This window comes from Phyllobates terribilis, unplaced genomic scaffold, assembly GCF_046119375.1.
Source record: "Phyllobates terribilis strain yellow unplaced genomic scaffold, ASM4611937v1 Scaffold_7__3_contigs__length_470593459, whole genome shotgun sequence".
Taxonomy (NCBI): Eukaryota; Metazoa; Chordata; class Amphibia; order Anura; family Dendrobatidae; genus Phyllobates; species Phyllobates terribilis.
Genome location: NW_027362767.1, coordinates 266,938,116 through 266,963,388, shown reverse-complemented (window position 1 = coordinate 266,963,388; position 25,273 = coordinate 266,938,116). Strand labels below are relative to the sequence as shown.

The 25,273-nt window shown below is 46.1% G+C and overlaps 2 protein-coding genes across 5 annotated transcripts in view; one reads left to right on the top strand and one right to left on the bottom strand.

Moving 5' to 3' along the window:
* Positions 1-17,103, bottom strand: part of TTF1 (transcription termination factor 1) — a 76,617-nt gene extending 59,514 nt beyond the window's left edge. The window contains exons 1-6 of one of the 4 annotated variants that reach the window (XM_073640669.1): positions 17,023-17,103; positions 14,989-15,091; positions 14,459-14,730; positions 11,841-14,214; positions 10,856-11,034; positions 3,826-4,011 (exon numbers count right to left, since the gene is read on the bottom strand). In XM_073640669.1, coding sequence (XP_073496770.1) covers positions 3,826-4,011; positions 10,856-11,034; positions 11,841-14,214; positions 14,459-14,717 — 2,998 coding nt within the window. In that variant the 5' untranslated portion in view covers positions 14,718-14,730; positions 14,989-15,091; positions 17,023-17,103. The other 3 variants (XM_073640671.1, XM_073640670.1, XM_073640672.1) reach the window with 3 other exon arrangements.
* Positions 17,104-17,473: 370 nt separating this feature from the next.
* CFAP77 (cilia and flagella associated protein 77) overlaps positions 17,474-25,273 on the top strand; it is a 149,834-nt gene continuing 142,034 nt past the window's right edge. Inside the window, exon 1 of the mRNA XM_073637853.1 lies at positions 17,474-17,633. Coding sequence (XP_073493954.1) covers positions 17,571-17,633 — 63 coding nt within the window. The 5' untranslated portion in view covers positions 17,474-17,570. The remainder of the gene's footprint in view (positions 17,634-25,273) is intronic.

Sequence of the window (25,273 nt, the reverse complement as noted above, 5' to 3'; positions counted from 1 at the left end):
TTGTACATCGGGGGCAGTATTATAGTAGTTATATTCTTGTACATCGGGGGCAGTATTATAGTAGTTATATTCTTGTACATAGGAGGCAGTATTATAGTAGTTATATTCTTGTACACAGGAGCAGTATTATAGTAGTTATATTCTTGTACATAGGGGGCAGTATTATAGTAGTTATATTCTTGTACATAGGGAGCAGTATTATAGTAGTTATATTCTTGTACATAGGGGGCAGTATTATAGTAGTTAAATTCTTGTACATAGGCGCAGTATTATAGTAGTTATATTCTTGTACATAGGAGAAGTATTATATGTAGTTATATTCTTGTACGTAGAAGTATTATAGTAGTTATATTCTTGTACGTAGAAGTATTATAGTAGTTATATTCTTGTACATAGGAGCAGTATTACAGTAGTTATATTCTTGTACATAGGAGCAGTATTATAGTAGTTATATTCTTGCACATAGGGGGCAGTATTATAGTAGTTATATTCTTGTACATAGGGAGCAGTATTATAGTAGTTATATTCTTGTACATAGGGGGCAGTATTATAGTAGTTATATTCTTGTACATAGGGGGCAGTATTATAGTAGTTATATTCTTGTACATAGGGGGCAGTATTATAGTAGTTAAATTCTTGTACATAGGGAGCAGTATTATAGTAGTTATATTCTTGTACATAGGAGAAGTATTATATGTAGTTATATTCTTGTACGTAGAAGTATTATAGTAGTTATATTCTTGTACGTAGAAGTATTATAGTAGTTATATTCTTGTACATAGGAGCAGTATTATAGTAGTTATATTCTTGCACATAGGAGCAGTATTATAGTAGTTATATTCTTGTACATAGGGGGCAGTATTATAGTAGTTATATTCTTGTACATAGGCACAGTATTATATGTAGTTATATTCTTGTACATAGGGAGCAGTATTATAGTAGTTATATTCTTGTACATAGGCACAGTATTATATGTAGTTATATTCTTGTACATAGGGAGCAGTATTATAGCAGTTATATTCTTGTACATAGGGAGCAGTATTATAGTAGTTATATTCTTGTACATAGGAGAAGTATTATATGTAGTTATATTCTTGTACGTAGAAGTATTATAGTAGTTATATTCTTGTACGTAGAAGTATTATAGTAGTTATATTCTTGTACATAGGAGCAGTATTATAGTAGTTATATTCTTGCACATAGGAGCAGTATTATAGTAGTTATATTCTTGTACATAGGGGGCAGTATTATAGTAGTTATATTCTTGTACATAGGCACAGTATTATATGTAGTTATATTCTTGTACATAGGGAGCAGTATTATAGTAGTTATAGTCTTGTACATAGGAGAAGTATCATAGTAGTTATATTCTTGTACATAGGAGCAGTATTACAGTAGTTATATTCTTGTACATAGGAGCAGTATTATAGTAGTTATATTCTTGCACATAGGGGGCAGTATTATAGTAGTTATATTCTTGTACATAGGGAGCAGTATTATAGTAGTTATATTCTTGTACATAGGGGGCAGTATTATAGTAGTTATATTCTTGTACATAGGGGGCAGTATTATAGTAGTTATATTCTTGTACATAGGGGGCAGTATTATAGTAGTTAAATTCTTGTACATAGGCGCAGTATTATAGTAGTTATATTCTTGTACATAGGAGAAGTATTATATGTAGTTATATTCTTGTACGTAGAAGTATTATAGTAGTTATATTCTTGTACGTAGAAGTATTATAGTAGTTATATTCTTGTACATAGGAGCAGTATTATAGTAGTTATATTCTTGCACATAGGAGCAGTATTATAGTAGTTATATTCTTGTACATAGGGGGCAGTATTATAGTAGTTATATTCTTGTACATAGGCACAGTATTATATGTAGTTATATTCTTGTACATAGGGAGCAGTATTATAGTAGTTATAGTCTTGTACATAGGCACAGTATTATATGTAGTTATATTCTTGTACATAGGGAGCAGTATTATAGTAGTTATATTCTTGTACATAGGGAGCAGTATTATAGCAGTTATATTCTTGTACATAGGGAGCAGTATTATAGTAGTTATATTCTTGTACATAGGGGCAGTATTATAGTGGTTATATTCTTGTACATAGGGGACAGTGTTATAGTAGTTATATTCTTGTACATAGGGAGCAGTATTATAGTAGTTATATTCTTGTACATAGGGAGCAGTATTATAGTAGTTATATTCTTGTACATAGGGGCAGTATTATAGTAGTTATATTCTTGTACATAGGGAGCATTATTATAGTAGTTATATTCTTGCAGATAGGAGCAATGGCCTTCTGCAGCCACTCACAAAGATGGCCACACACTGGACCTCATCTTCACCCGCCTCTGTTCCCTATCTAAACTCTCTAACTCACTTCTCCCTCTTTCTGACCACAACCTACTTGCATTCTCTTTTCTCTCCTATCCAGGTGCACAACCCCCACTCCACAAACTTGCACACCCTCACAGAAATCTCAAACACCTTGATTTACACTCACTTTGAGTCCCTTCTCTCTCTTGCAGACATAGGTTCCTTACACAATGCAGATGTTGCTGTCACTTTATATAACACCACGACGGCTGCAGCTCTCGAATAGGTCGCTCCCTCACACATACCAAAGCTTGCACATTCAACAGGCAACCCTGGCACACCAGCCTGACTAAAGAACTGAGGCAGGCTTCCAGGGTTGCTGAGCGGAGATGGAAAAGATCCCACTCCTAAAATAAGTTCATCGCATTCAAACAATCCCTCACTACTTTCAAGTCCACACTCACTGCAGCAAATCAAACCTACTTCTCATCTCTCATATCCTCCCTGTCTCACAACCCTAAACCGCTATTTAACACTTTCAATTCTCTCCTCCGTTCCCCAACACCTTCTCCCTCTCGTCTTTGCCTCATTCTTCAAGCAGAAGATCGATAACATCAGAGAAAGCTTTGGCCTATAGCTACCACAGCCCCGCCTCACAACCGCTCAGCCCTCCTCATCCAAAACCAGCTTCTCCACCATTACAGAAAATCTACTTTCCTCTCTACTCTCAAGATCACAAATCACCACCTGTGCACTTGACCCGATCCCATCCCACCTCATCCCAAACCTCACCACAGTCTTCATCCCAACCCTAATCTATCTCTTCAACCTATTACAAACAACTGGTGTTTTCACCTCATGCTTCAAACATGCCTCCATCACACCCATATTCAACAAGCCCTCCACTGACCCATCCTCTGTGTCCAGCTATCGCCCCATATCATTTCTCCCCTATGCCTCAAAACTACTGGAACAACAAGTCCACCTTGAACTGTCCTCCCACCTCTCCTCCTGCTCCCTCTTTGACCACTTACATACCTGCACGCAACCTCCGATCCTCACAAGATCTCCTGCTCTACTCCCCTCTTATCTCCTCCTCCCACAAACGCATACAAGATTTCTCCCGTGCATCCCCCCTACTCTGGAACTCTCTACCCCAACATATCAGAGTCTCGCCTACCGTGGAAACCTTCAAAAGGAACCTGAAGACCCACCTCTTCCGACAATCGTACAACCTGCAGTAACCACCGCTCCACCTTACCGCTGCACTGCTCTACCCCCACCCTCTGTATCCTCACCCATCCCTTGTAGACTGAGCCCTCGCGGGCAGGGTCCTCACTCCTCCTGTACCAGTCGCTGACTTATATTGCTGAAGACTTTTGTAATTTTTTTTTTTTTATGTATACCCTTTTTCACATGTAAATCGCCATGGAATGAATGGCGCTATAATAATAAATAATGGTGGTTATATTTTTTTAATTTTTTCACTTTACCAAGTCTTGTTCGAAATCGATATTTTGTTTTCAGCTTTGACAAGGTGTTACTGACTTCTGGAAACAAATAGGGATGGAAAAGCATCACTGGAGATTCTATTCCAATCCGTGAAGCAAACTCTTGTGCATTGTTTCTGATGATCTCGTCTTCTTCCACAGTAAACTGTCCACTGCGAAACAGAATTCCTAAGAAAAAAAGAGCACATAGCGACATATAAAAGGTGTATTCTGACTGCTATGTAAATGTAACTAGAGGGCAGCGGTGATTATTTTAAGGGGTACTCACAGTGTATAAATCAAGGCCAATGTAATCAATATCATTAACAAATGTTGGATTTTCTATTGTTATTAACCCCTTAATGCTACATGATTGACAGATCCATCTTGCTGATCGCACTGTACCGCTTTTTTTGTTTTTCTTTTTACAGGCGCAATCAGCGGCCTGAGCCTATCTTAAAAGGGTTGTCCAGCCTTAGGCTACAAGTCTGCAGTCACTCTATGGGACTGTAGACTTGTGAATCATAGAATCATAGAATGGTAGAGTTGGAAGGGACCTCCTGGGTCATCTGGTCCAACCTCCTGCTCAAAGCAGGATTCACTAGATCATCTCAGACAGATGTCTGTCCAGCCTCTGTTTGAAGACGTCCATTGAAGGGGAACTCACCACCTCTCGTGGCAGCCTGTTCCACTCATTAATCACCCTAACTGTCAAAAAGTTTTTTCTAATATCTAATCTGTGTCTCCTCCCATTTAGTTTCATCCCATTGCTTCTAGTCTTTCCTTGTGCAAATGAGAATAAAGATGATCCTTCTACAATGTGACAGCCCTTGAGGTATTTGTTGACAGCTATTAAGTCTCCGCTCGGTCTTCTTTTTTGCAAGCTAAACATTCCCAAATCCTGCAACCGTTCCTCATAGGACAGGGTTTGCAGACCAGTCACCATTCTGGTCGCTCTTCTCTGAACGTGCTCCAGTTTGTCGATGTCTTTTTTAAAATGTGGTGCCCAAAACTGTACACAGTATTCCAGATGAGGTCTGACCAAAGAGGAGTAAAGACCGATAATGACTTCACGTGATCTAGACTCTATGCTTCTGTTAATACATCCCAGAATTGTATTTGCCTTTTTTGCTGCTGCATCACACTGTTGACTCATGTTCAGTCTATGATCTATTAGTATACCTAAGTCTTTTTCACATGTACTGCTGCTTAGCTCTATTCCTCCCATTCTGTATATGCTTTTTTCATTTTTATTGCCCAGATGTAGTACTTTGCATTTTTCCCTGTTAAAAACCATTCTGTTGGTTGCTGCCCACTGCTCCAGTTTATTTAGGTCTTTTTGAATCCTCTCTCTCTCTTCTCTAGTATTAGCTATCCCTCCTAGCTTTGTGTCATCAGCAAATTTAATCAGTTTACCCTCAATTCCTTCATCTAAATCATTGATGAAGATGTTGAACAATACAGGTCCCAGGACGGAGCCCTGTGGTACCCCACTTGAGACATTCATCCAGCTGGATGTGAAGCCATTTACAACCACCCTTTGAGTCCGATCACTAAGCCAGTTATGAATCCACCTAACAGTTGCCTGGTCCATTGCATACTTGGTACACGGTACGCTGTGAGGAATCTTTGGTGCTGGCATGTGACCAGAAGTATGCAATCTGCACACTTCTGGACACATTCCAACTAGACGTGTCCAGCCTCGCTCAATTCACTTGCATAAAGTGAATACAAAGTGACTGCAGACTTATACCCTATGGCCAAATAACCCCTTTAAGCACACATCCAGTCTCCGGACTTAATTAGTATAATCAGTGTTTTACCGATCCATCAGTTTAATCCTTTATATGCCATTGCCAATAGTGACAGTGGAGCATGAGGCGTTTGACAGAAGGAGATCACTTCCTCTGTCAGCCAATCGCACCCAACAATGGTTTCCAGGTCTACCATACATGTCAAATTCTGGCCTGCGGGTCAAATGTGGCCCGCAGGGTGATTATATTTGGCCCCTCTGCCCGTCATCGCACTTTCTACTGTATGGGCATCCTGGATTCCCATACAGTTGAAAGCAGTGATGGAAGAGGGAAGCTGCCCAGTCCCGATCCGACTGGAGCAGCTGGGGAACGAACAGAGGTGAGTATTTTTTTTGTAAGAGGAGCCCATTATACTGTATGGAGGACTATGTGAGGCATTTTTATTGTATGGTTGACTATGTGGGATCCATTATACTGTATGGAGGACTAAGAGGGGCCATTATACGGTATACAGCACTATGTGGGCCCATTATACTGTATACAGCACTATGTGGGCCCATTATACTGTATGGAGGACTATGTGGGCCCATTATACTGTATGGAGCACTATGTGGGCCCATTATACTGCATGGAGGACTATGTGGGCCCATTATACTGCATGGAGGACTGTGTGGGGCCATTATACTGCATGGAGGACTGTGTGGGGCCATTATACTGCATGGAGGACTGTGTGGGGCCATTATACTGCATGGAGGACTGTGTGGGGCCATTATACTGCATGGAGGACTGTGTGGGGCCATTATACTGCATGGAGGACTGTGTGGGGCCATTATACTGCATGGAGGACTGTGTGGGGCCATTATACTGCATGGAGGACTGTGTGGGGCCATTATACTGCATGGAGGACTGTGTGGGGCCATTATACTGCATGGAGGACTGTGTGGGGCCATTATACTGCATGGAGGACTGTGTGGGTACCATTATTCTGTATGGAGGACTGTGTGGGTACCATTATTCTGTATGGAGGACTATGTGGGTACCATTATTCTGTATGGAGGACTAAGAGGGGCCATTATACAGTATGGAGGACTATGAGGGGCCCATTATACTGTATGGAGGGCCATGTTGGGATCATAGTTGGGGCATCATACGGTGTTGAAGTCACCATACTTTGCCGAGGGGTTTGAGAGGGGGTACAGTAGGGTTAACATACCATGCGTGTGGAGGGTACTGTGGAGGAATTCACTGTGGGAGTATTGTACTGTGTTTAGGGGACAACTCATACTATATGGGAGCAATTAAAGGGCAATCTAAGGACTTCAATAGGAGGAAAATCACTTGGTTAGGGCAATTCATCTATTACAATTTCTCTCCATGCTTCCCAAAGCTTTACTTTTTTTTGTATTATTCTTTACTGCTTGTGGTCATGGGGATCTTTCTAGCAGCGTTGGCCGAACATGCATAGTGCTTACAAGCTCTCTTCTCTATTGAGCTTCTAAGCACAGCCCTGAGGTTGGCTCAATCACCGGATCAATTCTGTCTATAAGCACTATCAGCTTCAGCACCGCTGCACTTGAGATGCTATACAGCCAAATATGCACCATATTGCATCAATAGCAGCGCAGTTTGGTCCAGCAGTGCAAGAATGCTGCTGGCATGAACACTCATCAATCAGGAGGTCTTAAGTTTGTTCCATATGAAAAGGGTCATCGTCATATTTGATAAGGAAAAACTTCAAGTGAAAAATGTTTTTTTAAAAAATATTAAGTTTGGCCATCGACTTTGTCCAAGTTTTAAAATTTTGGCCCTCTGTGTATTTGACATTCCTGCTTTTACAGCTAATTATGTCCTGCTGGAGACAGGGGCTAATAAGCAATCTATGAAAGACTCACAAGATAGGTTACTACACTGCACTTCACAAGAAGTGCAAGGTATTCACTGTGTGATCAGAAGATCGCATGTTCAAGTTCAAGTAAATAAAAGGTTTAGGCTTTTTTGTTAAAAATGGCACATTTTTGCTTTTGCTATCTGTAACAAGGTATACATAGTGTTTACTATAGATGATAAAGGATTATGCATGCCGTGTCATTACAGTGGGTACGGAAAGTATTCAGACCCCTTTAAATGTTTCACTCTTGGTTTCATTGCAGCCATTTGGTAAATTCTAAAAAGTTCATTTTTTCTCATTAAAGTACACTCTGCACCCCATCTTGACTGAAAAAAAAACAAATGTAGAAATGTTTGCAAATTTATTAAAAAAGAAAAACTGAAATATCGCATGGTCATAAGTATTCAGACCCTTTGCTCAGTATTGAGTAGAAGCCCCCTTTTGAGCTAGTACAGCCATGAGTCTTCTTGGGAATGATGCAACAAGTTTTTCACAGCTGGATTTGGGGATCCTCGGCCATTCTTCCTTGCAGATCCTCTCCAGTTCCATCAGGTTGGATGGTGAACGTTGGTGGACAGCCATTTTCAGGTCTCTCCAGAGATGCTCAATTGGGTTTAGGTCAGGGCTCTGGATGGGCCAGTCAAGAATGGTCACAGAGTTGTTCTGAAGCCACTCCTTTGTTATTTTAGCGGTGTGCTTAGGGTCATTGACTTGTTGGAAGGTGAACCTTCGGCCAAGTCTGAGGTCCAGAGCACTCTGAAAGAGGTTTTCATCCAGGGTATCTCTGTACTTGTCCGCATTCATGTTTCCTTCAATTGCAACCAGTCGTCCTGTCCCTGCAGCTGAAAAACACCCCCATAGTATGATGCTGCCACCACCATGTTTCACTGTTGGGATTGTATTGGGCAGGTGATGAGCAGTGCCTGGTTTACTCCACACATACCGCTTAGAATTATCACCAAAAAGTTCTATCTTCGTCTCATCAGACCAGAGAATCTTATTTCTCATAGTCTGGGAGTCCTTCATGTGTTTTTGAGCAAACTCTATGCGGGCTTTCATATGTCTTGCACTGAGGAGAGGCTTCCGTCAGGCCACTCTGCCATAAAGGCCCGACTGGTGGAGGGCTGCAGTGATAGTTGACTTTGTGGAACTTTCTCCCATCTCCCTACTGCATCTCTGGAGCTCAGCCACAGTAATCTTGGGGTTCTTCTTTACCTCTCTCACCAAGGCTCTTCTCCCACGATTGATCAGTTTGGCTGGACGGCCAGGTCTAGGAAGACTTCTGGTGGTCCCAAACTTCTTCCATTTAAGGATTATGGAGGCTACTGTGCTCTTAGGAACCTTGAGTACTGCAGAAATTCTTTTGCAATCTTGGCCAGATCTGTGCCTTGCCACAATTCTGTCTCTGAGCTCCTTGGGCTGGACTCCAATGAAGGAGTAGAACCATCTCAAAGAGGATCACAGGGAAATGGACAGCATGTGACTTAAATATGAGTGTCTGAGCAAAGGGTCTGAATACTTATGACCATGTGATATTTCAGTTTTTCTTTTTTTAATAAATTTGCAAATATTTCTACATTTCTGTTTTTTTTCAGTCAAGCTGGGGTGCAAAGTGTACTTTAATGAGAAAAAAATGAACTTCTTAGGCTGAGTTCACACGATGCGTTTTTAATGCGTTTCCGCTGCGTTTTTGCAGCTGCGTAAACGCCGCAGAAACGCATTAAAAACGCATGGTAGAAGGTAGCAATGTTCCCCAATTGAAATCCGCATGTGCTGTGCCCATGATGCGGATTTTTCCGCAGCGTAAATGCTGCGCTCAAAAATCCACAGCATGTCCATTCATTTTGCGGAAGTGCTGCGTTTTCGCCGCCATTGACTTGCATTAGAACGCGCCAATTCCGCAAGACTGCATCTGTACTTGCGTAATTGGCGCGTTCTAATGTGCGGATGGTACCCGGGTGTAGAGGAGAGGAGAGTCTCATCCACACCCAGGTACCATTAAAAAAGCTGTAAAAAAAGAATAAAATAAAAAATAAATGTATACTTACCTTCTGTCGGCCCGCGCACCGCTCCTGCTTAGTTCCCGGCACTTTGCAGTGAGTTGAAGGACCTGCGCTGACGTCAGAGTCATGTGACGGGTCACGTGACGCTGACGTCGGCAGGTCTTTCAATTCAAAGTTGCCAGCAGCCAGGAGAACGGAGTGAGCAGGACAGCGCGGGCCATCTGAGGGTAAAGTATACATTTATTTTTACCACTCTCTCGGGTCACACTATATAAATCCATGCCGGTTGCATGGATTTATATAGTGTGACCTAGTTGTCAAGCACTTTCCAGGTGATGCTAAAATCGCCTGGAAAGCGCTTGTCAATCCGCATGCGGAAACGCATGTGAATCCGCATGTATTCTGCAGGAAAAACGCATGCACAATCTGCATGCATTTTTTCTGCCAGGGAGATGCAGAAATGATGCAGAAATTTTCCGCTTCATTTCTGCATCGTGTGCACATACCCTTAGAATTTACCAAATGGCTGCAATGAAAGAAAGAGTGAAAAATTTAGGCTGTGTGCCCACGTAGCATTTTTCAAGCGTATATGCTGCGGAATTTCCGCAGCGTAAACGCTTGAAAAACGCATGTATATCCGCACCCCATGGTCCCCAATGGGATTCCGCAATGTCAATGCCCATGCTGCGGATTTTTCCGCAGCGTTTATGCAGCGTTCAAAAATCCGCAGCATGTCATTTAATTTTGCGTTTCCGCAAGCAGAATTGCCTTTGTCCAATGCATAAAAAACGCAAGGCAATTCCGCATGTGGAAAACGCGTGATAAACGCGCGAAAAATGCGCGATAAACGCGTGCGGAATTCCGCATGCGTTTTTCCGGGAGAGGACTTGCAGAAATGAAGCAGAAATTTTCTGCTTCATAAATGCAACGTGGGCACATAGCCTTAAAGGGGTCTGAATACTTTCCTTACCCACTGTATGTATAGTAAACACTGCAAATGAAAAATGTATGAAAACAAACAAAACAGCAATACAAAAAGTGATCAAAACGTTGTACGCATTCCAAAATAGTGCTGATAAATACTACAGACTTATGAAAAAAAAAAAGCTTCATAGGTCGTAGAGCTCAGTATATGAAAAAGTGAACAAGGTTATGGCTCTCAGAAAATGATACAAAATTATACAATAAAGAGGGATTAAAAAGTCTTGAATGGCAGCAGTGAAAACTACAGCTTACCCCGCCATAAGAGCTTATACAATTCTGTCTATGAAAAAATAAAACAAAAACAAACAAAAAAAAGGTTATGGCCCTTGGATTTCCCGGGCATCACGCTCTTTGCAGCCTCTATTTGCTCCGGCTAGTAGACAGCAACCAATTACGCCACCTACCGCTTCTTTTTGCAGCCTTTACTCTCTCTAGCTCCGAGCAGCACAAGTATTTGAGTGCGTTTGGATTATTCATCCTAGGAAGATACTCCTGAAGTAGCGCTATATCTTGCTCCCGTACATCTTTGGGAATACTTTTTTTTATTCTTCTTCTTTCTGTGTCTGCTTCTAAGGTGGCCAACCTGTGAAAACGTTCATGGGAAATTGGTAAATTAGGGTATGCTTCTGGTAATTAAACAGCAAAATGATTAATTAATTATTAAATAATTAATAATTAAATTATTAATTTCAACTCCTGTCTCTGCTGCTGCCCATGCTTTACACTGCAGCCCTGCTTGATTACACTGGCAGCTGTCTAGAAGCTCCAGTAGGAAATCAGTGCATGGAGACTTAAAGCAGCTGTCCACTACTATATAAAATGCCCCAATGTATGTAAACGGTGGAGATAAGTGTTTTTGTAAATACCTTCTGCTGTGCGTCTTGCCTGTGAGTGGCGCTATCGCTGGCCGCTTACAGGCATCACGTGACCCCCGGCTGCAGCCGGCTCTGACATCCGCCGATATCACGTCACGTTCCGGCTGCAGTCGGGGGTGACCCAGCAACGCGCTCCCCGCTGATTGATGGGTTGTGGATGGGGTTACCCCGCGCGTCACAGCCCAGCATCCACCGAGCGCTCTCCCAATGAATGCAGGAGAGGGAAAGCGAACGGTGGATGTTGAGTGTGACACGCGTGGTTACCCCATCCACAGCCCATCAATCAGCGGGGAGCGCATCACTGGGTCACGTGATGCCTGTAAGTGGCCAGCGATAGCGCCACTCACAGGCAAGACGCACAGCAGAAGGTATTTACAAAAACACTTATCTCCACCGTTTAAATACATTGGCGCACTTTACATAGCAGTGGACAGCCGCTTTAAATTCCATTATAGCCTGGACAGAAAAATGATAAACATAAGTGACTGAGCAAGCGTCTTCTAAAATCACTTACTTCTCCTCCCCTTTGTTTTGGGTGGCCTGGTGCTCGTCTTGTGTAGCCGGATTCGGGTCAACAAGTGGGGAAGCAGAGGACTGAGGTCTGTGACTTTGTTCTGTGTGTTCTTCTACTAAACCATTTTCCAAAAAACATTCCCTGTGATATTTATTAGATTTCTCTTTTTTTAACCGCCTCGACTTATCTTCTGTGCCAGTGAACTCGCTACGTGAAGGTTCCTCTCTGCAGAGGCCAACTGCGGAGGACCCTTCATCCTCTGCTGTGTCATCAGCTTCTTTGGGATGTTCATCCTTCTGTTTCTTCTTCTTCTTGACAGGTTTTTCCACCTCTTCATTTTCATCCATTAGATCCTTTTTCTCAGAACCACTCTGATGCTTTCTTTTCGTGCCAAATTCTTCAGTGAATCCATGGTGCCTATGGCTTTCATGTCCACCATCCTTCCACTTTGCTCTCTTGTCACTTTTATGTTGGACATAGGCAGTCGACAATTCCTCCACTAAACCATATTCCAAAAGACGATCCTTGTGATGCTTCTTAGATTTTTTCTTATTCTTCCGACTCGCACTATCTTCTGTACCAGCAAATTCATTAGATGACGGCTCCTCACTGTGGAGGCCAACAGATGAGGACACATCATCCGCTGTGAGATCAGTGTCCTGGTGAGGTACACTGCGATCTTTTTTTGTTTTTTTCTTTTTCTTCATGCGTACTTCAGCCTCATCTACACACACTGCTACTGGCTCTGTGGTTGCAGTAAAACTACGTTGCCTATGGCCTTCATCTCCATCATCCGTCCGCTTTGTCGTCTTCTTTGTATCTTGAGTGTCCACATTGCACAAGTCCTCCGCTAATCTATCATCTAAGAGACGTTCCCCACGATGTTTCTTCTTCTTCTTACCATGAGCCTCAGCCTGGTCCACACTTAGGCCTTCTTGCATATGTTGCCTTTGGCTTTCATCTCCACCATCTTCCAGCTTTGTCTTCATCTCACTTATATGTTTGTCAGTAAGAGTTGATTCTTCCACTAAGCAATCATCTAACAGACCATCTTTCTTAGATTTCTTCTTTTTCTTCCGACTCACATTATCTTCTGTACCAGCGAATTCATTAAATGAAGGTTCCTCACTGTGGAGGCCAACAGAGGAGGACATATCATCTGCTGTAAGATCAGTGTCCTGGTGAGGTTCCCTGTGATATTTCTTTAGTTCCTTCTTTTTCTTCATGCGTACTTGAGCATAATGTACAAACTCTGCTACTGACTCTGTGGTTGCAGTAAAACTATGTTGCCTATGGCCTTCATCTTCATCATCCGTCCGCTTTGTCATCTTCTTTGTATCTTGAGCATCCACACTGCACAAGTCCTCCGCTAACCTATCGTCTAAGAGACGTTCCCCAGAATGTTTCTTCTTCTTCTTACCATGAGCCTTAGCCTGGTCCACACTTTGGCCCTCTTGCATATGTTGCCTTTGGCTTTCATGTCCATCTTCCCACTTTGTCTTCTTCGCACTCTTGTTTGCATCTGCGGTGCTGATAGTCATTGATTCTTCCATTAAACCATCCATAGGATGATTCCCATGATCTTTCTTAGATTTCTTCTTTTTCTTCCGACTCAGTCCATGTTCTATAGCGATAAGTTCACTACACAAAGAGGTCTCTATGCGAAGGCCAACAAATGAAGACGAGGCATCGGCATCCACTGCAATGTCATCAGCCACTTGGTGATGATCAGGTTTACTTTTTTTCTTCTTGACTGGTTTTCTTTTTTGGTTTATACCTTCCTCTTGTTCCAAGGTCTCAGAACCATTTGGACTCTTTTGTTGGGAGAAAATTTCTTCACTGAAACCATCTTCCTGGAGTCTTCCACTATCCTTCCTCTTTTTCTTCTTCTTGCTTGAATGTTGGGTCTCAGAAATCAGCAATTCCTGCACTGAACCATCTTCAGCTTGGTCTTCACTTTCGTTCACATTCCGTGTGGTCTCAAAACCACCTCGATGCTTTCTTTTAGTGAAACCACGCTGACTATGGCTTTCCTCTCCGCCATCCTTCCGCTTAGTTTTCTTTTTCTCATTGGCAGATTGGCTGTCAACAGTCAACGATTCCTCCACTAAACAATCGTCTAAAGGATGTTCCCCGAGATCTTTCTTCTTTTTCTTCTTTTTTGTTCTTGATCTACCATCTAAGTCAGCAATTTTACTACCTGGCACTTCTTCATTACTGTGGCCACTCTTGGACTCTTTGGCCTTACGGGATTTTTTTATTTTTTCAATTGCTCTCGTGTCCTCAGCCTCCTGATGGGATTCATCCTTTCTTTTCTTTTTCTTCTTCTTCCTAGAAATTTCTTGGTCTGTCTGATCTTCAATGTAGACGTCTCCTGGAAAGAAAATGAACAGATCTGCAAATGTTTCCATTGCTAAAATATGCAAACTGTTTAGAATGGACTACGAAGGAACTCCCCATTAGACATGTATTAGCAAGAGTGTTGTGGAAACCTTGGACACAAAAAGAAGCCACACTGATTGTGACGCACTATTCCCTGAAGCTGGTCCAGTCCATCTGACTGGTCAATGAGTCCAAGTCATGTGTCGGTGCGCAATCTTATGGGTTGTCGTACTCACCCTTCTTTTTCCTCTTAGGGACTGGTGGAACAGTTTCGGTCTCACTATGTTGCTCATACTTTGTCCTCTTCGGCGTCCCTTCTGCGTCACTGCTGCTGCCCATGCACATGACATTGAAATTGGTGAATTTCTTTTTCTTCTTTTTTAATTCATCCCCAGTTATGACCTGGTTCTCAGGACCAGAAGGTTCATGATTGGAAATGTCTCGGTGAGGGGTCCTGTCCCGGTGCTTCAGCTTCTCTTCCACGTTCATAGACATGACGTATGATGTTCTGCAGAAAGGGAAACAACATGGCACATCTGTAATATAGATACAGGGACATACATGATCTCATGTCATATTCTTGTTAGTCATATCTGTTCCTGGAAAAGCAGGATGACAACCAATAGGGGGAACCTGGTCCTGCCCAGAACTATGATTGTATCATAGAGGAACTCCCATTGGTTTTTAATGACCATGGCTCCCAAGGGGCCCGTGACCTAACGAAGTGCCTGTCATTTATTCCAACACGGCACCGGTATAAAATTACCCTCATCCAATAGATAACGGTTGGTATAACCCTCCTCACTTATGAGCTCATCTTCAGGTCCAGGCAAACGTCACACTGAGTCCTGATGTTCATGGAAACAAACCTGAAAAGGAAGCAGGGACAGAGGAGGGGAAGCGAATTAGTATTATCCGTGGAATGTAATTGGGCGTCTACAATTAGGGTACCGGTCTAGGGGATGCGTAATTTGTGAGTCTGATCTGAGGTTTGAAATGAGAGTGATAATTTAGGGGTTTGCTGTAATCTGAATTATTAAGCAGTCTTGTCTTTTGTATCAATTTAACAGTGTGCTCTGAAGTCTGAATTTATTTAGGAGCCTTCTTTTGTGTCTGAAATCTAGTGGTCTAGGGGGGCTGACATTATTTATGCGTCTGGTCCGGGGGGAAACAGACATTATTTTCGCGTCTGGTCCAGGGGGAAATAGACATTATTTAGGCACCTGACCTGGTCGGGGGGGGGGGACAGACGTTATTTAGGCATCTGGTCCGGGGGGAAACAGACATTATTTAGGCATCTGGTCTGGGGGGGGGGGGGAACAGACATTATTTTAGAGGGCTGACACTGCACAGGCATCTGGTCCGGGGGGGCTGACACTGCACGGGCGCCTGGTCCTGGGGGGGCTGACACTGCACGGGCATCTGGTCCGGGGGGGCTGACACTGCACGGGCATCTGGTCCTGGGGGGGCTGACACTGCACGGGCGCCTGGTCCTGGGGGGGCTGACACTGCACGGGCGCCTGGTCCTGGGGGGGCTGACACTGCACGGGCGCCTGGTCCTGGGGGGGCTGACACTGCACGGGCGCCTGGTCCTGGGGGGGCTGACACTGCACGGGCGCCTGGTCCTGGGGGGGCTGACACTGCACGGGCGCCTGGTCCTGGGGGGGCTGACACTGCACGGGCGCCTGGTCCTGGGGGGGCTGACACTGCACGGGCGCCTGGTCCTGGGGGGGCTGACACTGCACGGGCGCCTGGTCCTGGGGGGGCTGACACTGCACGGGCGCCTGGTCCTGGGGGGGCTGACACTGCACGGGCGCCTGGTCCTGGGGGAGCTGACACTGCACGGGCGCCTGGTCCTGGGGGAGCTGACACTGCACGGGCGCCTGGTCCTGGGGGGGCTGACACTGCACGGGCGCCTGGTCCTGGGGGGGCTGACACTGCACGGGCGCCTGGTCCTGGGGGGGCTGACACTGCACGGGCGCCTGGTCCTGGGGGGGCTGACACTGCACGGGCGCCTGGTCCAGGGGGGGTTTGGGGGAACAGACATTATTTAGGTGTCTGGTCTGGGGGGGCTGACACTGCACGGGCGCCTGGTCCAGGGGGGGTTTGGGGGAACAGACATTATTTAGGTGTCTGGTCTGGGGGGGGGGGGGGGACAGACATTATTTTAGGGGCTGACACTGCACAGGCATCTGGTCCGGGGGGGCTGACACTGCACGGGCGCCTGGTCCTGGGGGGGCTGACACTGCACGGGCATCTGGTCCGGGGGGGCTGACACTGCACGGGCGCCTGGTCCTGGGGGGGCTGACACTGCACGGGCGCCTGGTCCTGGGGGGGCTGACACTGCACGGGCGCCTGGTCCTGGGGGGGCTGACACTGCACGGGCGCCTGGTCCAGGGGGGGTTTGGGGGAACAGACATTATTTAGGTGTCTGGTCCGGGGGGAACAGACATTATTTAGGTGTCTGGTCCGGGGGGAGGGGGGGGGGAACAGACATTATTTTAGGGGCTGACACTGCACGGGCATCTGGTCCTGGGGGGGCTGACACTGCACGGGCGCCTGCTCCGGGGGGGGGGGGCTGACATTATTTAGGGGTCTGGTCCGGGGGGGGGGGGGGGTGATGACATGATTTAGGGGTCTGGTCCGGGGGGTGACATAATTAAGGGGTCAGGTCCGGGGGGAGGGGGATGACATGATTTAGGGGTCTGGTCACACACATGGCCTCTCCCCCTGCTATGCCCTGATCTCTGCCCCCGGACCTCCTCTCCTTTCCTCAGACAATCACACAGCAGTAACTCACCTGCCCTTTCCGTCCAGGACACGTGTTTACACCGCAAGCGGAAGTGACGTTCTCGAGGTCAGAGTTCAGGCGCGGTTACTATGGCAACTTCCATACACTGGCGGCTAGGGTTTTTTCTCTTTAAATAAACTTTACAACCTTACAGAGTGACAATACGCACACGATAAATACCGCCTAATGTGTATTTTAAGCAGCGCGAATAAAGTGTATTTGAGCCCGGGCAGCGGTGTAATAACTATAAACCCACTGTCAGGCGCTTCCTGTTAGTGCCCTGTCGCCATGACAATGGAGCGAACCATCCTGATATAAAGGGGAAGATTGCGATATTTCTGCCCTATTAGAGACATAAACAGCCTTGCATTAAATAAGTGACATTGTGTCGTGTTTTTGGAGTTAATGCTAGAGCTAGAGACGTGTGAAGGGATGTAATTATTGTCAGATGCATGACTGCCCCCCCTACAGGGAGTTGTAATAGTTCGGTCCCGGAGTGACTGCGGACAGTTGTGTCTGGGCAAGCGAAGTGTGCAGAGCGGGGGGCGCCACCCAGGATGGAAGAGCCGAGGTGCGGAGTGCTGAGGGAGTCCATGAGCTGCAACCAGCTGCTGCAGAGGGTGAGCGCCGCCATGTCTGAGGCTGTGCTGGGGTCTATGGGCTCTGCTGTGGGGCTGTACTGGGGGGGCTATGGGCTCTGCTGTGGGGCTGTACTGGGGGGGCTATGGGCTCTGCTGTGGGGCTGTACTGGGGGGCTATGGGCTCTGCTGTGGGGCTGTACTGGGGGTGCTATGGGCTCTGCTGTGGGGCTGTACTGGGGGTGCTATGGGCTCTGCTGTGGGGCTGTACTGGGGGGGGCTATGGGCTCTGCTGTGGGGCTGTACTGGGGGTGCTATGGGCTCTGCTGTGGGGCTGTACTGGGGGTGCTATGGGCTCTGCTGTGGGGCTGTACTGGGGGGGCTATGGGCTCTGCTGTGGGGGTGTACTGGGGGGCTATGGGCTTTGCTGTGGGGCTGTACTGGGGGGGCTATGGGCTCTGCTGTGGGGGTGTACTGGGGGTGCTATGGGCTCTGCTGTGGGGCTGTACTGGGGGTGCTATGGGCTCTGCTGTGGGGCTGTACTGGGGGTGCTATGGGCTCTGCTGTGGGGCTGTACTGGGGGTGCTATGGGCTCTGCTGTGGGGCTGTACTGGGGGGGCTATGGGCTCTGCTGTGGGGGTGTACTGGGGGGCTATGGGCTCTGCTGGGGGTGCTATGGGCTCTGCTGTGGGGCTGTACTGGGGGGGCTATGGGCTCTGCTGTGGGGCTGTACTGGGGGGGCTATGGGCTCTGCTGTGGGGCTGTACTGGGGGGGCTATGGGCTCTGCTGTGGGGGTATACTGGGGGGCTATGGGCTCTGCTGGGGGGCTGTATTGTGGGGTTGTGTGGCCAATGCCATAATTTTACAGCTGCTGTTTGGTGGTGCAATGACCGGTCATTGTCACAGTCAGCGTTTATTGCAGATATGATGACGATGTCACATCCGACCCACGACCAAAAATCTGACAGACGCCATTGCAGGCACAACGTCACAGTACTATTGTCATGTGGCCAAAGTCGCTGTGCAGCCATATGTGCGTGACATGGCGGCTCAGATACGCGGAGGCCGTCACAGTCTGACTTTTATCTGTCAAAGTCTCCACTTGCTGTCAGTTAATGGGACAGTATTCCCATCTGGAAACTGGAAAGCCATCCGGACCTTCCAGCTCACAGCTAAGGGTTCGTTATATGGTGTCCAGTCCAGAGGGGATGAGACTGTGATAAGACATTGGATGTAAAAGTCTACACCCCTCTTACAATGGCAGGTTTTTGTCATGTAAAAAATCCTACCAAGAAGAATCATTTCATAACTTTTTCCCCCTTCAGTGTCGCCCATAATCTGTACAAATCCACTGAGAAACAGACTAAAATATTTTTTGGGGGAAAGAAGTAAAATAATGTGGTTGCATAAATCTGCACACCCTTACACTAATACTTTGTTGCAGTCTCCTGTGAATTTCTGGCAATGTTCAGTATCTTTGGGTCAGAGTCTATCAGCGCAGCACAGCATTAGAATGGGCTTGCAGTAACTCCACATCTGTCAGATTGCGGCAGCATCTCCTGTGTACAGCGCCCTCTTCAGGTCACTATAGATTGTGACTTGGGTTCAGGTCCAGGCCATTCCAATACTTCCATCTTCTTTTAGTGAAGCCATTCTTTTGGTGATTTGGCGGTCACTTAGGGCGTTGTCCTGAAAGGTGAAATTCCTCTTCAGCTTTTTAGCAGAGGCATGAAGGTTTTGTTACAAAATTGCCTGATATTTGGACTGTTCATAATTCCCTCCACCTTGATCAAAGTCCCAGTTCCAGCTGCTGAAAGCCCCAAAGTGCCATGCTGCCCCCACCATGCCTCACTGTGGGGATGGTGGTCTCATGATGCGCAGTGTTGACTTTGCACCGTTTGGAATTATGGCCAAAAAGTTCTACCTCGTTCCCATCAGACATAACATGTTTCCTATTTTTGGCAGTCGTGATGGAGGTTCTGACAAAGCTTCAGCGGGCCTGGATGATTTTCTGTGAAGGAAAAGCTTCCGACTGGACATATGAAGAGTATGGGAGATTGTTGTCATATGCAGAACACAGCTAGTAATTGCCAGAAATTCCTGCAGCTCCTTAAATGTTGCTGTCTGCCTATTGGCAGCCTCCAGCACCAAATTTCTTCTCTTTTCATCAATTTTTGAGGGACGTCCAGTTCTAGGTAATATCACTGTTGTGCCAACTGTAAGCCACATCTTGATGACGTCTTCACGGTGTCCAGGTAGATCTGATGCCTGGGAAATGGTTTTTGTACCTTTTTCTTACTGATAACTATGCACACTGAGATCCTTTGCTGTGTTGTTAGCTGTTTACGAGCCAGAAAATGTCAGGAAAATCCTCCTAGAACAGCGACCCTTTTGTCTGGAGTTAATCAGCTTTGCTGTAAATGACGGCGGCCGTGCGCGGACTACTGTGTAACATGAGGGGAAATGTGATCGGCTGATTCTGAACACAATTACACCCCAAATTATATGAGGGTGTTCACATTTATGAAACCATATTATTTTAGTCTTGTTATTTCTATCCCCTCCCCTCAAAATGATTTTAGATTGTTTCTCAATTTTTTTTAATTTTTTTTTTTTTACAGATCATGGGACACATTAAAGGGGGAAGAAGTTATGAAATTATTTTTCTTGGTAGGATTTTTTACATGACAAAAATCAGCAATTTTAATAGGGGCGTGTAGACTTTTCATAGCCACTGTACATGGGGGTGGGAAAAAGACTATTTATATTTTTTTCTTGTCTGGATATTTTCGGTCAGTAACCTATGGAATCCAGATATTGCGTTGTGTAGTCTTGCTGACGTGCACTAGGGGGCAGCACAGCGCAGTGTTTTAGCAGTATTCGGGCCATCGATACACTGCCAGTCATTAGTAGGGGCAGTGCTGGAAATGAAGAGCTCACACAGTCGCTGATGGGATGCACTCGCTTGTTGTGGCCTCTCTTAAAAGAGCAGATGTTGTTTATAGGAATCTACATCAATCTTCCTGCATTCTCCTCAGTCAGTGAGCTACCACCAACCATTGTATCACATGTTAGCGAAGGCAGGCGGCATGACAAGGGTCTGGATTTTATAAACCAAGGGGCTGGATAATATACATGGGGGACTCGAGGTGCTGGAGGTTAAATATGGGGAGGGGGGGTAGAGGGGCCAGAGGTTATACATAGAGGGATCAGGGGTCGGAAGTTATATAGGGAAGGGGGGGGGGGGGGGGGGGGGCGAGAGGCCGGAGGTTATAAAGGGGCTGTCAAAATCCCAGTGGTTATACTTGGGGGGGGGGGGGTTGAATGGCCAGAGGTTATACATGGGGGAGGGGGAGAAGGGTCGGTGGCTACACATGAGGGGGGGGGTCAATGGGTCGGTGGCTACACATGAGGGGGGTCCAAGGGTCGGTGGCTACACATGAGGGGGGGTCCAAGGGTCGGTGGCTACACATGAGGGGGGGTCCATGGGCCAGTGGCTACACATGAGGGGGGTCCAAGGGCCGGTGGCTACACATGAGGGGGTGGTCCATGGGCCAGTGGCTACACAAGAGGGGGGAGGTCGAAGGGCCGGTGGCTACATATGAGGGGGGGAGGTCGAAGGGTCGGTGGCTACATATGAGGGGGGAGGTCGAAGGGTCGGTGGCTACACATGGGGGGGGGGTCCATGGGCCAGTGGCTACACATGAGGGGGGGTCCATGGGCCAGTGGCTACACATTAGGGGGGTCCAAGGGCCAGTGGCTACACATGAGGGGGGTCCAAGGGCCAGTGGCTACACATGAGGGAGGGGGGGGGTCGAAGGGCCGGTGGCTACACATGAGGGGGGGGTCCGAAGGGCCGGTGGTTACACATGAGGGAGGGGGGGGGTCGAAGGGCCAGTGGCGATTCATGAGGGGGGTCCAAGGGCCAGTGGCTACACATGAGGGGGGGGGTTGAAGGGCCGGTGGCTACACATGAGGGGGGGGTCGAAGGGCTGGTGGCTACACATGAGGGGGGTCCGAACCGAAGGGCTGGTGGCTACACATGAGGGGGGGGGTCAAAGGGCCAGTGGCTATACATGAGGGGGGGCGAGGGGCCGAAGCTTATACTTGGGAGGGGGTCCGACGGGCCGGAGGTTATACACGGGGGTGAAGGTAACTCTTGAACCCACTGATTCTCCGAGCTAATACTTTTCTCCATGTAGTGTACATATGAGCACATGCCGGCCCATGTAGTCATAGCAGTCTGCTCCCTAGCTGCCCATCATTTCCATCTCTCATTATTTAAAGGGAGTGGGTTCTATTATTTGCAGTGTTGACAAGCGGCGCAAGGCTTGGTAACATGTACACGGACATAATACAGCACTGATAGGGAGTGGACGGAGGATTAGTCAGTGATCGTCCATTGACAAGTAGCGACAGGTCCTGGAGAAAGCACTTAAGAGCAAATAATGCACCTGACATTGCACTTACCGCAGTGTTACGGTAGCGATGGCCTCATAGATACTGGATACAAGGTCTCCAGAAACAGCGCACAGGAGACTCCACCAGAGTCCGCCTGCCCGCAATACAATAAACAGTAGGACCTGTCCAATCACAGGAAGACCTGATCATTGTGTACTGAAGCCCTAGAACCTTCTAATACACTTTGTTTTTAATTTCTCACCATTTTCACGATCTCTGCTTTCTGTTAGTGAATCCAAATGTTCTGGTTTATATCGTATTGTAATAATCATTGCAAATTGTTATCCTCGCTCCTCCTGTACCAGTCGCTGTCACAGTGTGTTCAAGATTATGGTAATTGCTCTTGTATTATACCCCTTTTTCACATGTAAAGCACCATGGAATAAATGGCGCTATAATAATAATAATAATAATCGCAGTTCACATCTACAAGAAGATGTGCTAACATGTGTGGGCCACTTGGTGGCAGTAGTAGATCAGTGTTTAGTTTGTTTAAGAGCAAAGCGAAGTGACCAGAGCTATTCACTGACATGTAGCACAGTGTGTACACAGCGATACCGAGCGTGTCGGTATAACCTGGGCATCTCCTGCATATAATTATACATGTACAGCCGGTATAACCTGGGCATATCCTGCATATAATTATACATGTACAGCCGGTATAACCTGGGCATCTCCTGCATATAATTATACATGTACAGCCGGTATAACCTGGGCATCTCCTGCATATAATTATACATGTACAGCTGGTATAACCTGGGCATCTCCTGCATATAATTATACATGTACAGCCGGTATAACCTGGGCATATCCTGCATATAATTATACATGTTCAGCTGGTATAACCTGGGCATCTCCTGCATATAATTATACATGTACAGCTGGTATAACCTGGGCATCTCCTGTATATAATTATACATGTACAGATGGTATAACCTGGGCATCTCCTGCATATAATTATACATGTACAGCTGGTATAACCTGGGCATCTCCTGCATATAATTATACATGTACAGCTGGTATAACCTGGGCATCTCCTGTATATAATTATACATGTACAGATGGTATAACCTGGGCATCTCCTGCATATAATTATACATGTACAGATGGTATAACCTGGGCATCTCCTGTATATAATTATACGTGTACAGATGGTATAACCTGGGCATCCTCTTTATATAATATCTTCTATAACATAAACTTCTTGCTTTCTTTTTTGGAGGGAGGACTGTTCTGTATGAGGATGATTTGTACAGTCTGTGGATTCTACATTTTGCAGATTTGAAGCTTCTTAATAATTAATGTGATTAATGAACGCGTTTTTGGGTCACTCCGTGTGATAATTATGAGAATGGGCGCTCCGCTTTGTCGCTCCATCCCTCCATGTTCTCCGCGCTTCACGTTCACAGTTGGATCTAATCGAAGACTTTTTTTAATCATAAATAATTTCCCTGCGGATGATTCTGGCGAGAAGAGCGTCTGAGAATCTGAAACTCTGTAGCGCAGCACTGAGCTCATCTGCCAGGCAGCTCCCCGGTGTCCTGCACCCACGGGGCTAGAAGAAGCTCCACCTACTTGACTCTTCTGATGTCATAGCGCCACGGGACTTGTGACACCTCCTCAGGTTTTACTGCTTGGTAGACCATTTGTAGGCAAATCATATTATATGGGAGATTAGGGCAGGGTTATCAGAAGGATGGCCCCTTGGTCGTGTCCCTCATGGAGCTGTGCAATGGCTGCAGGGAAGCGTACATCCACCAACATGGAGGAAAGAACCATATACAGTGGTGCATGCTGGGGCGGCACTGCCAATATCTACCAGGGTCCTTTGTGGGATACAAAGACCTTCAACCAGTTTGCTGCTCCCTTTTCACCTCCAAAGGCCGAGAACTGTCAGACTGATGCCCCTCATCACATAATGCAGATCAAAGTAATACATTGGAAATTGCTGGGGGTCTGACCACTTGTTAAACCTGAAATTCCTGCTAGTAAGACCCCTATTGATCAGCAAGCTGTTGTGGTGGCTGATTTCCTTTAAGGACAAAATTGATACTCTCCTACTGCCATCCACCTGGATGTAGCGCGCCATGGTCTGCATCGGACGCAAAGTGGAGACGTCTCTGTTGCTTTGGCTGCAACAGTCAGGTGAGCTTGGACAGAGAAATAACCACCTGACTGCTGCAGCCAATGGAACGGTGACGTCTACACTTCAAGTGCAGACCACAGAGTAGCCTGCTCTGGATACAGGTGGTTTTGGCTTGTATTAAAGGGATCTTCCATTTTAATGTAAGTAGATCTCAAATGCTGTAAATATCTAAAATAATAAACACTTCACAGTTGCAGCCAAATCCCTAAGATCCGAGCTGCAGCAGAAAGCCCAAGCAGGACCTTGGAGGGCGAGTACCTGCTATGTTCTTGTTATGATAGTGTAGCAACTCACTCAGGGAAAATAGGTAACACACTAAAAACTGCAACTGACCCTGCCGGTTCCTGCACAGACTAGAAATCCTGACTCCGCAGATCCTAGTGCTTCCTGTGTGAGCTGAGATGGCAACTCGGACCTACGCTGCCTGAAAGGCCATCGAGCGCTTCACGTTCCTCCTAAAGAACCGGAGGGCAGAGCAGAGTGTAAATTACCTACAGAAGGGAAAGTGGGCTGAAATAGAAAGATCCCAGAGTGAGTAAAATAAACCATGGCTGTGGAGTCGGTAAGCCTAACCACCGACTCAGACTCCTCAATTTCCCTGACTTACAACTCCACAGCCCGGCCTCACTACTGAGCGTGTACATAAAATGCAGCACAGATTCATCTCAGCTAAAAGCCGAGATCAGGAACGGAACAGACATTTATAGGACATTTCATAACTTTCCCAAATTCTTATGAAAACATTTACAGCTCATACTGCATTGTACTACTGTACCCAATTTATTATATATATTAGGAGTCTGTCCATTTTATACAGTCTCCAACAAAATGGACACCGACTCAGACTCCACAGCCCGGAAACAAACTACGAAATAAAGGATTAAGTAGGTATTGTTAGAGAATATGCCGCCTACTTCCTGAAAAGAAACAGAAGATAGGTGCATGGTAAAGAACATACACAGCAGAGAGATAAACCCTAGCTGGTCTTTCACCGACTGGCTTAATCTACAGCAGTATGGCTGGACATCCAAATGAGACTATCACTAGCAGGACAAAAGTATATAAAGTCGCATC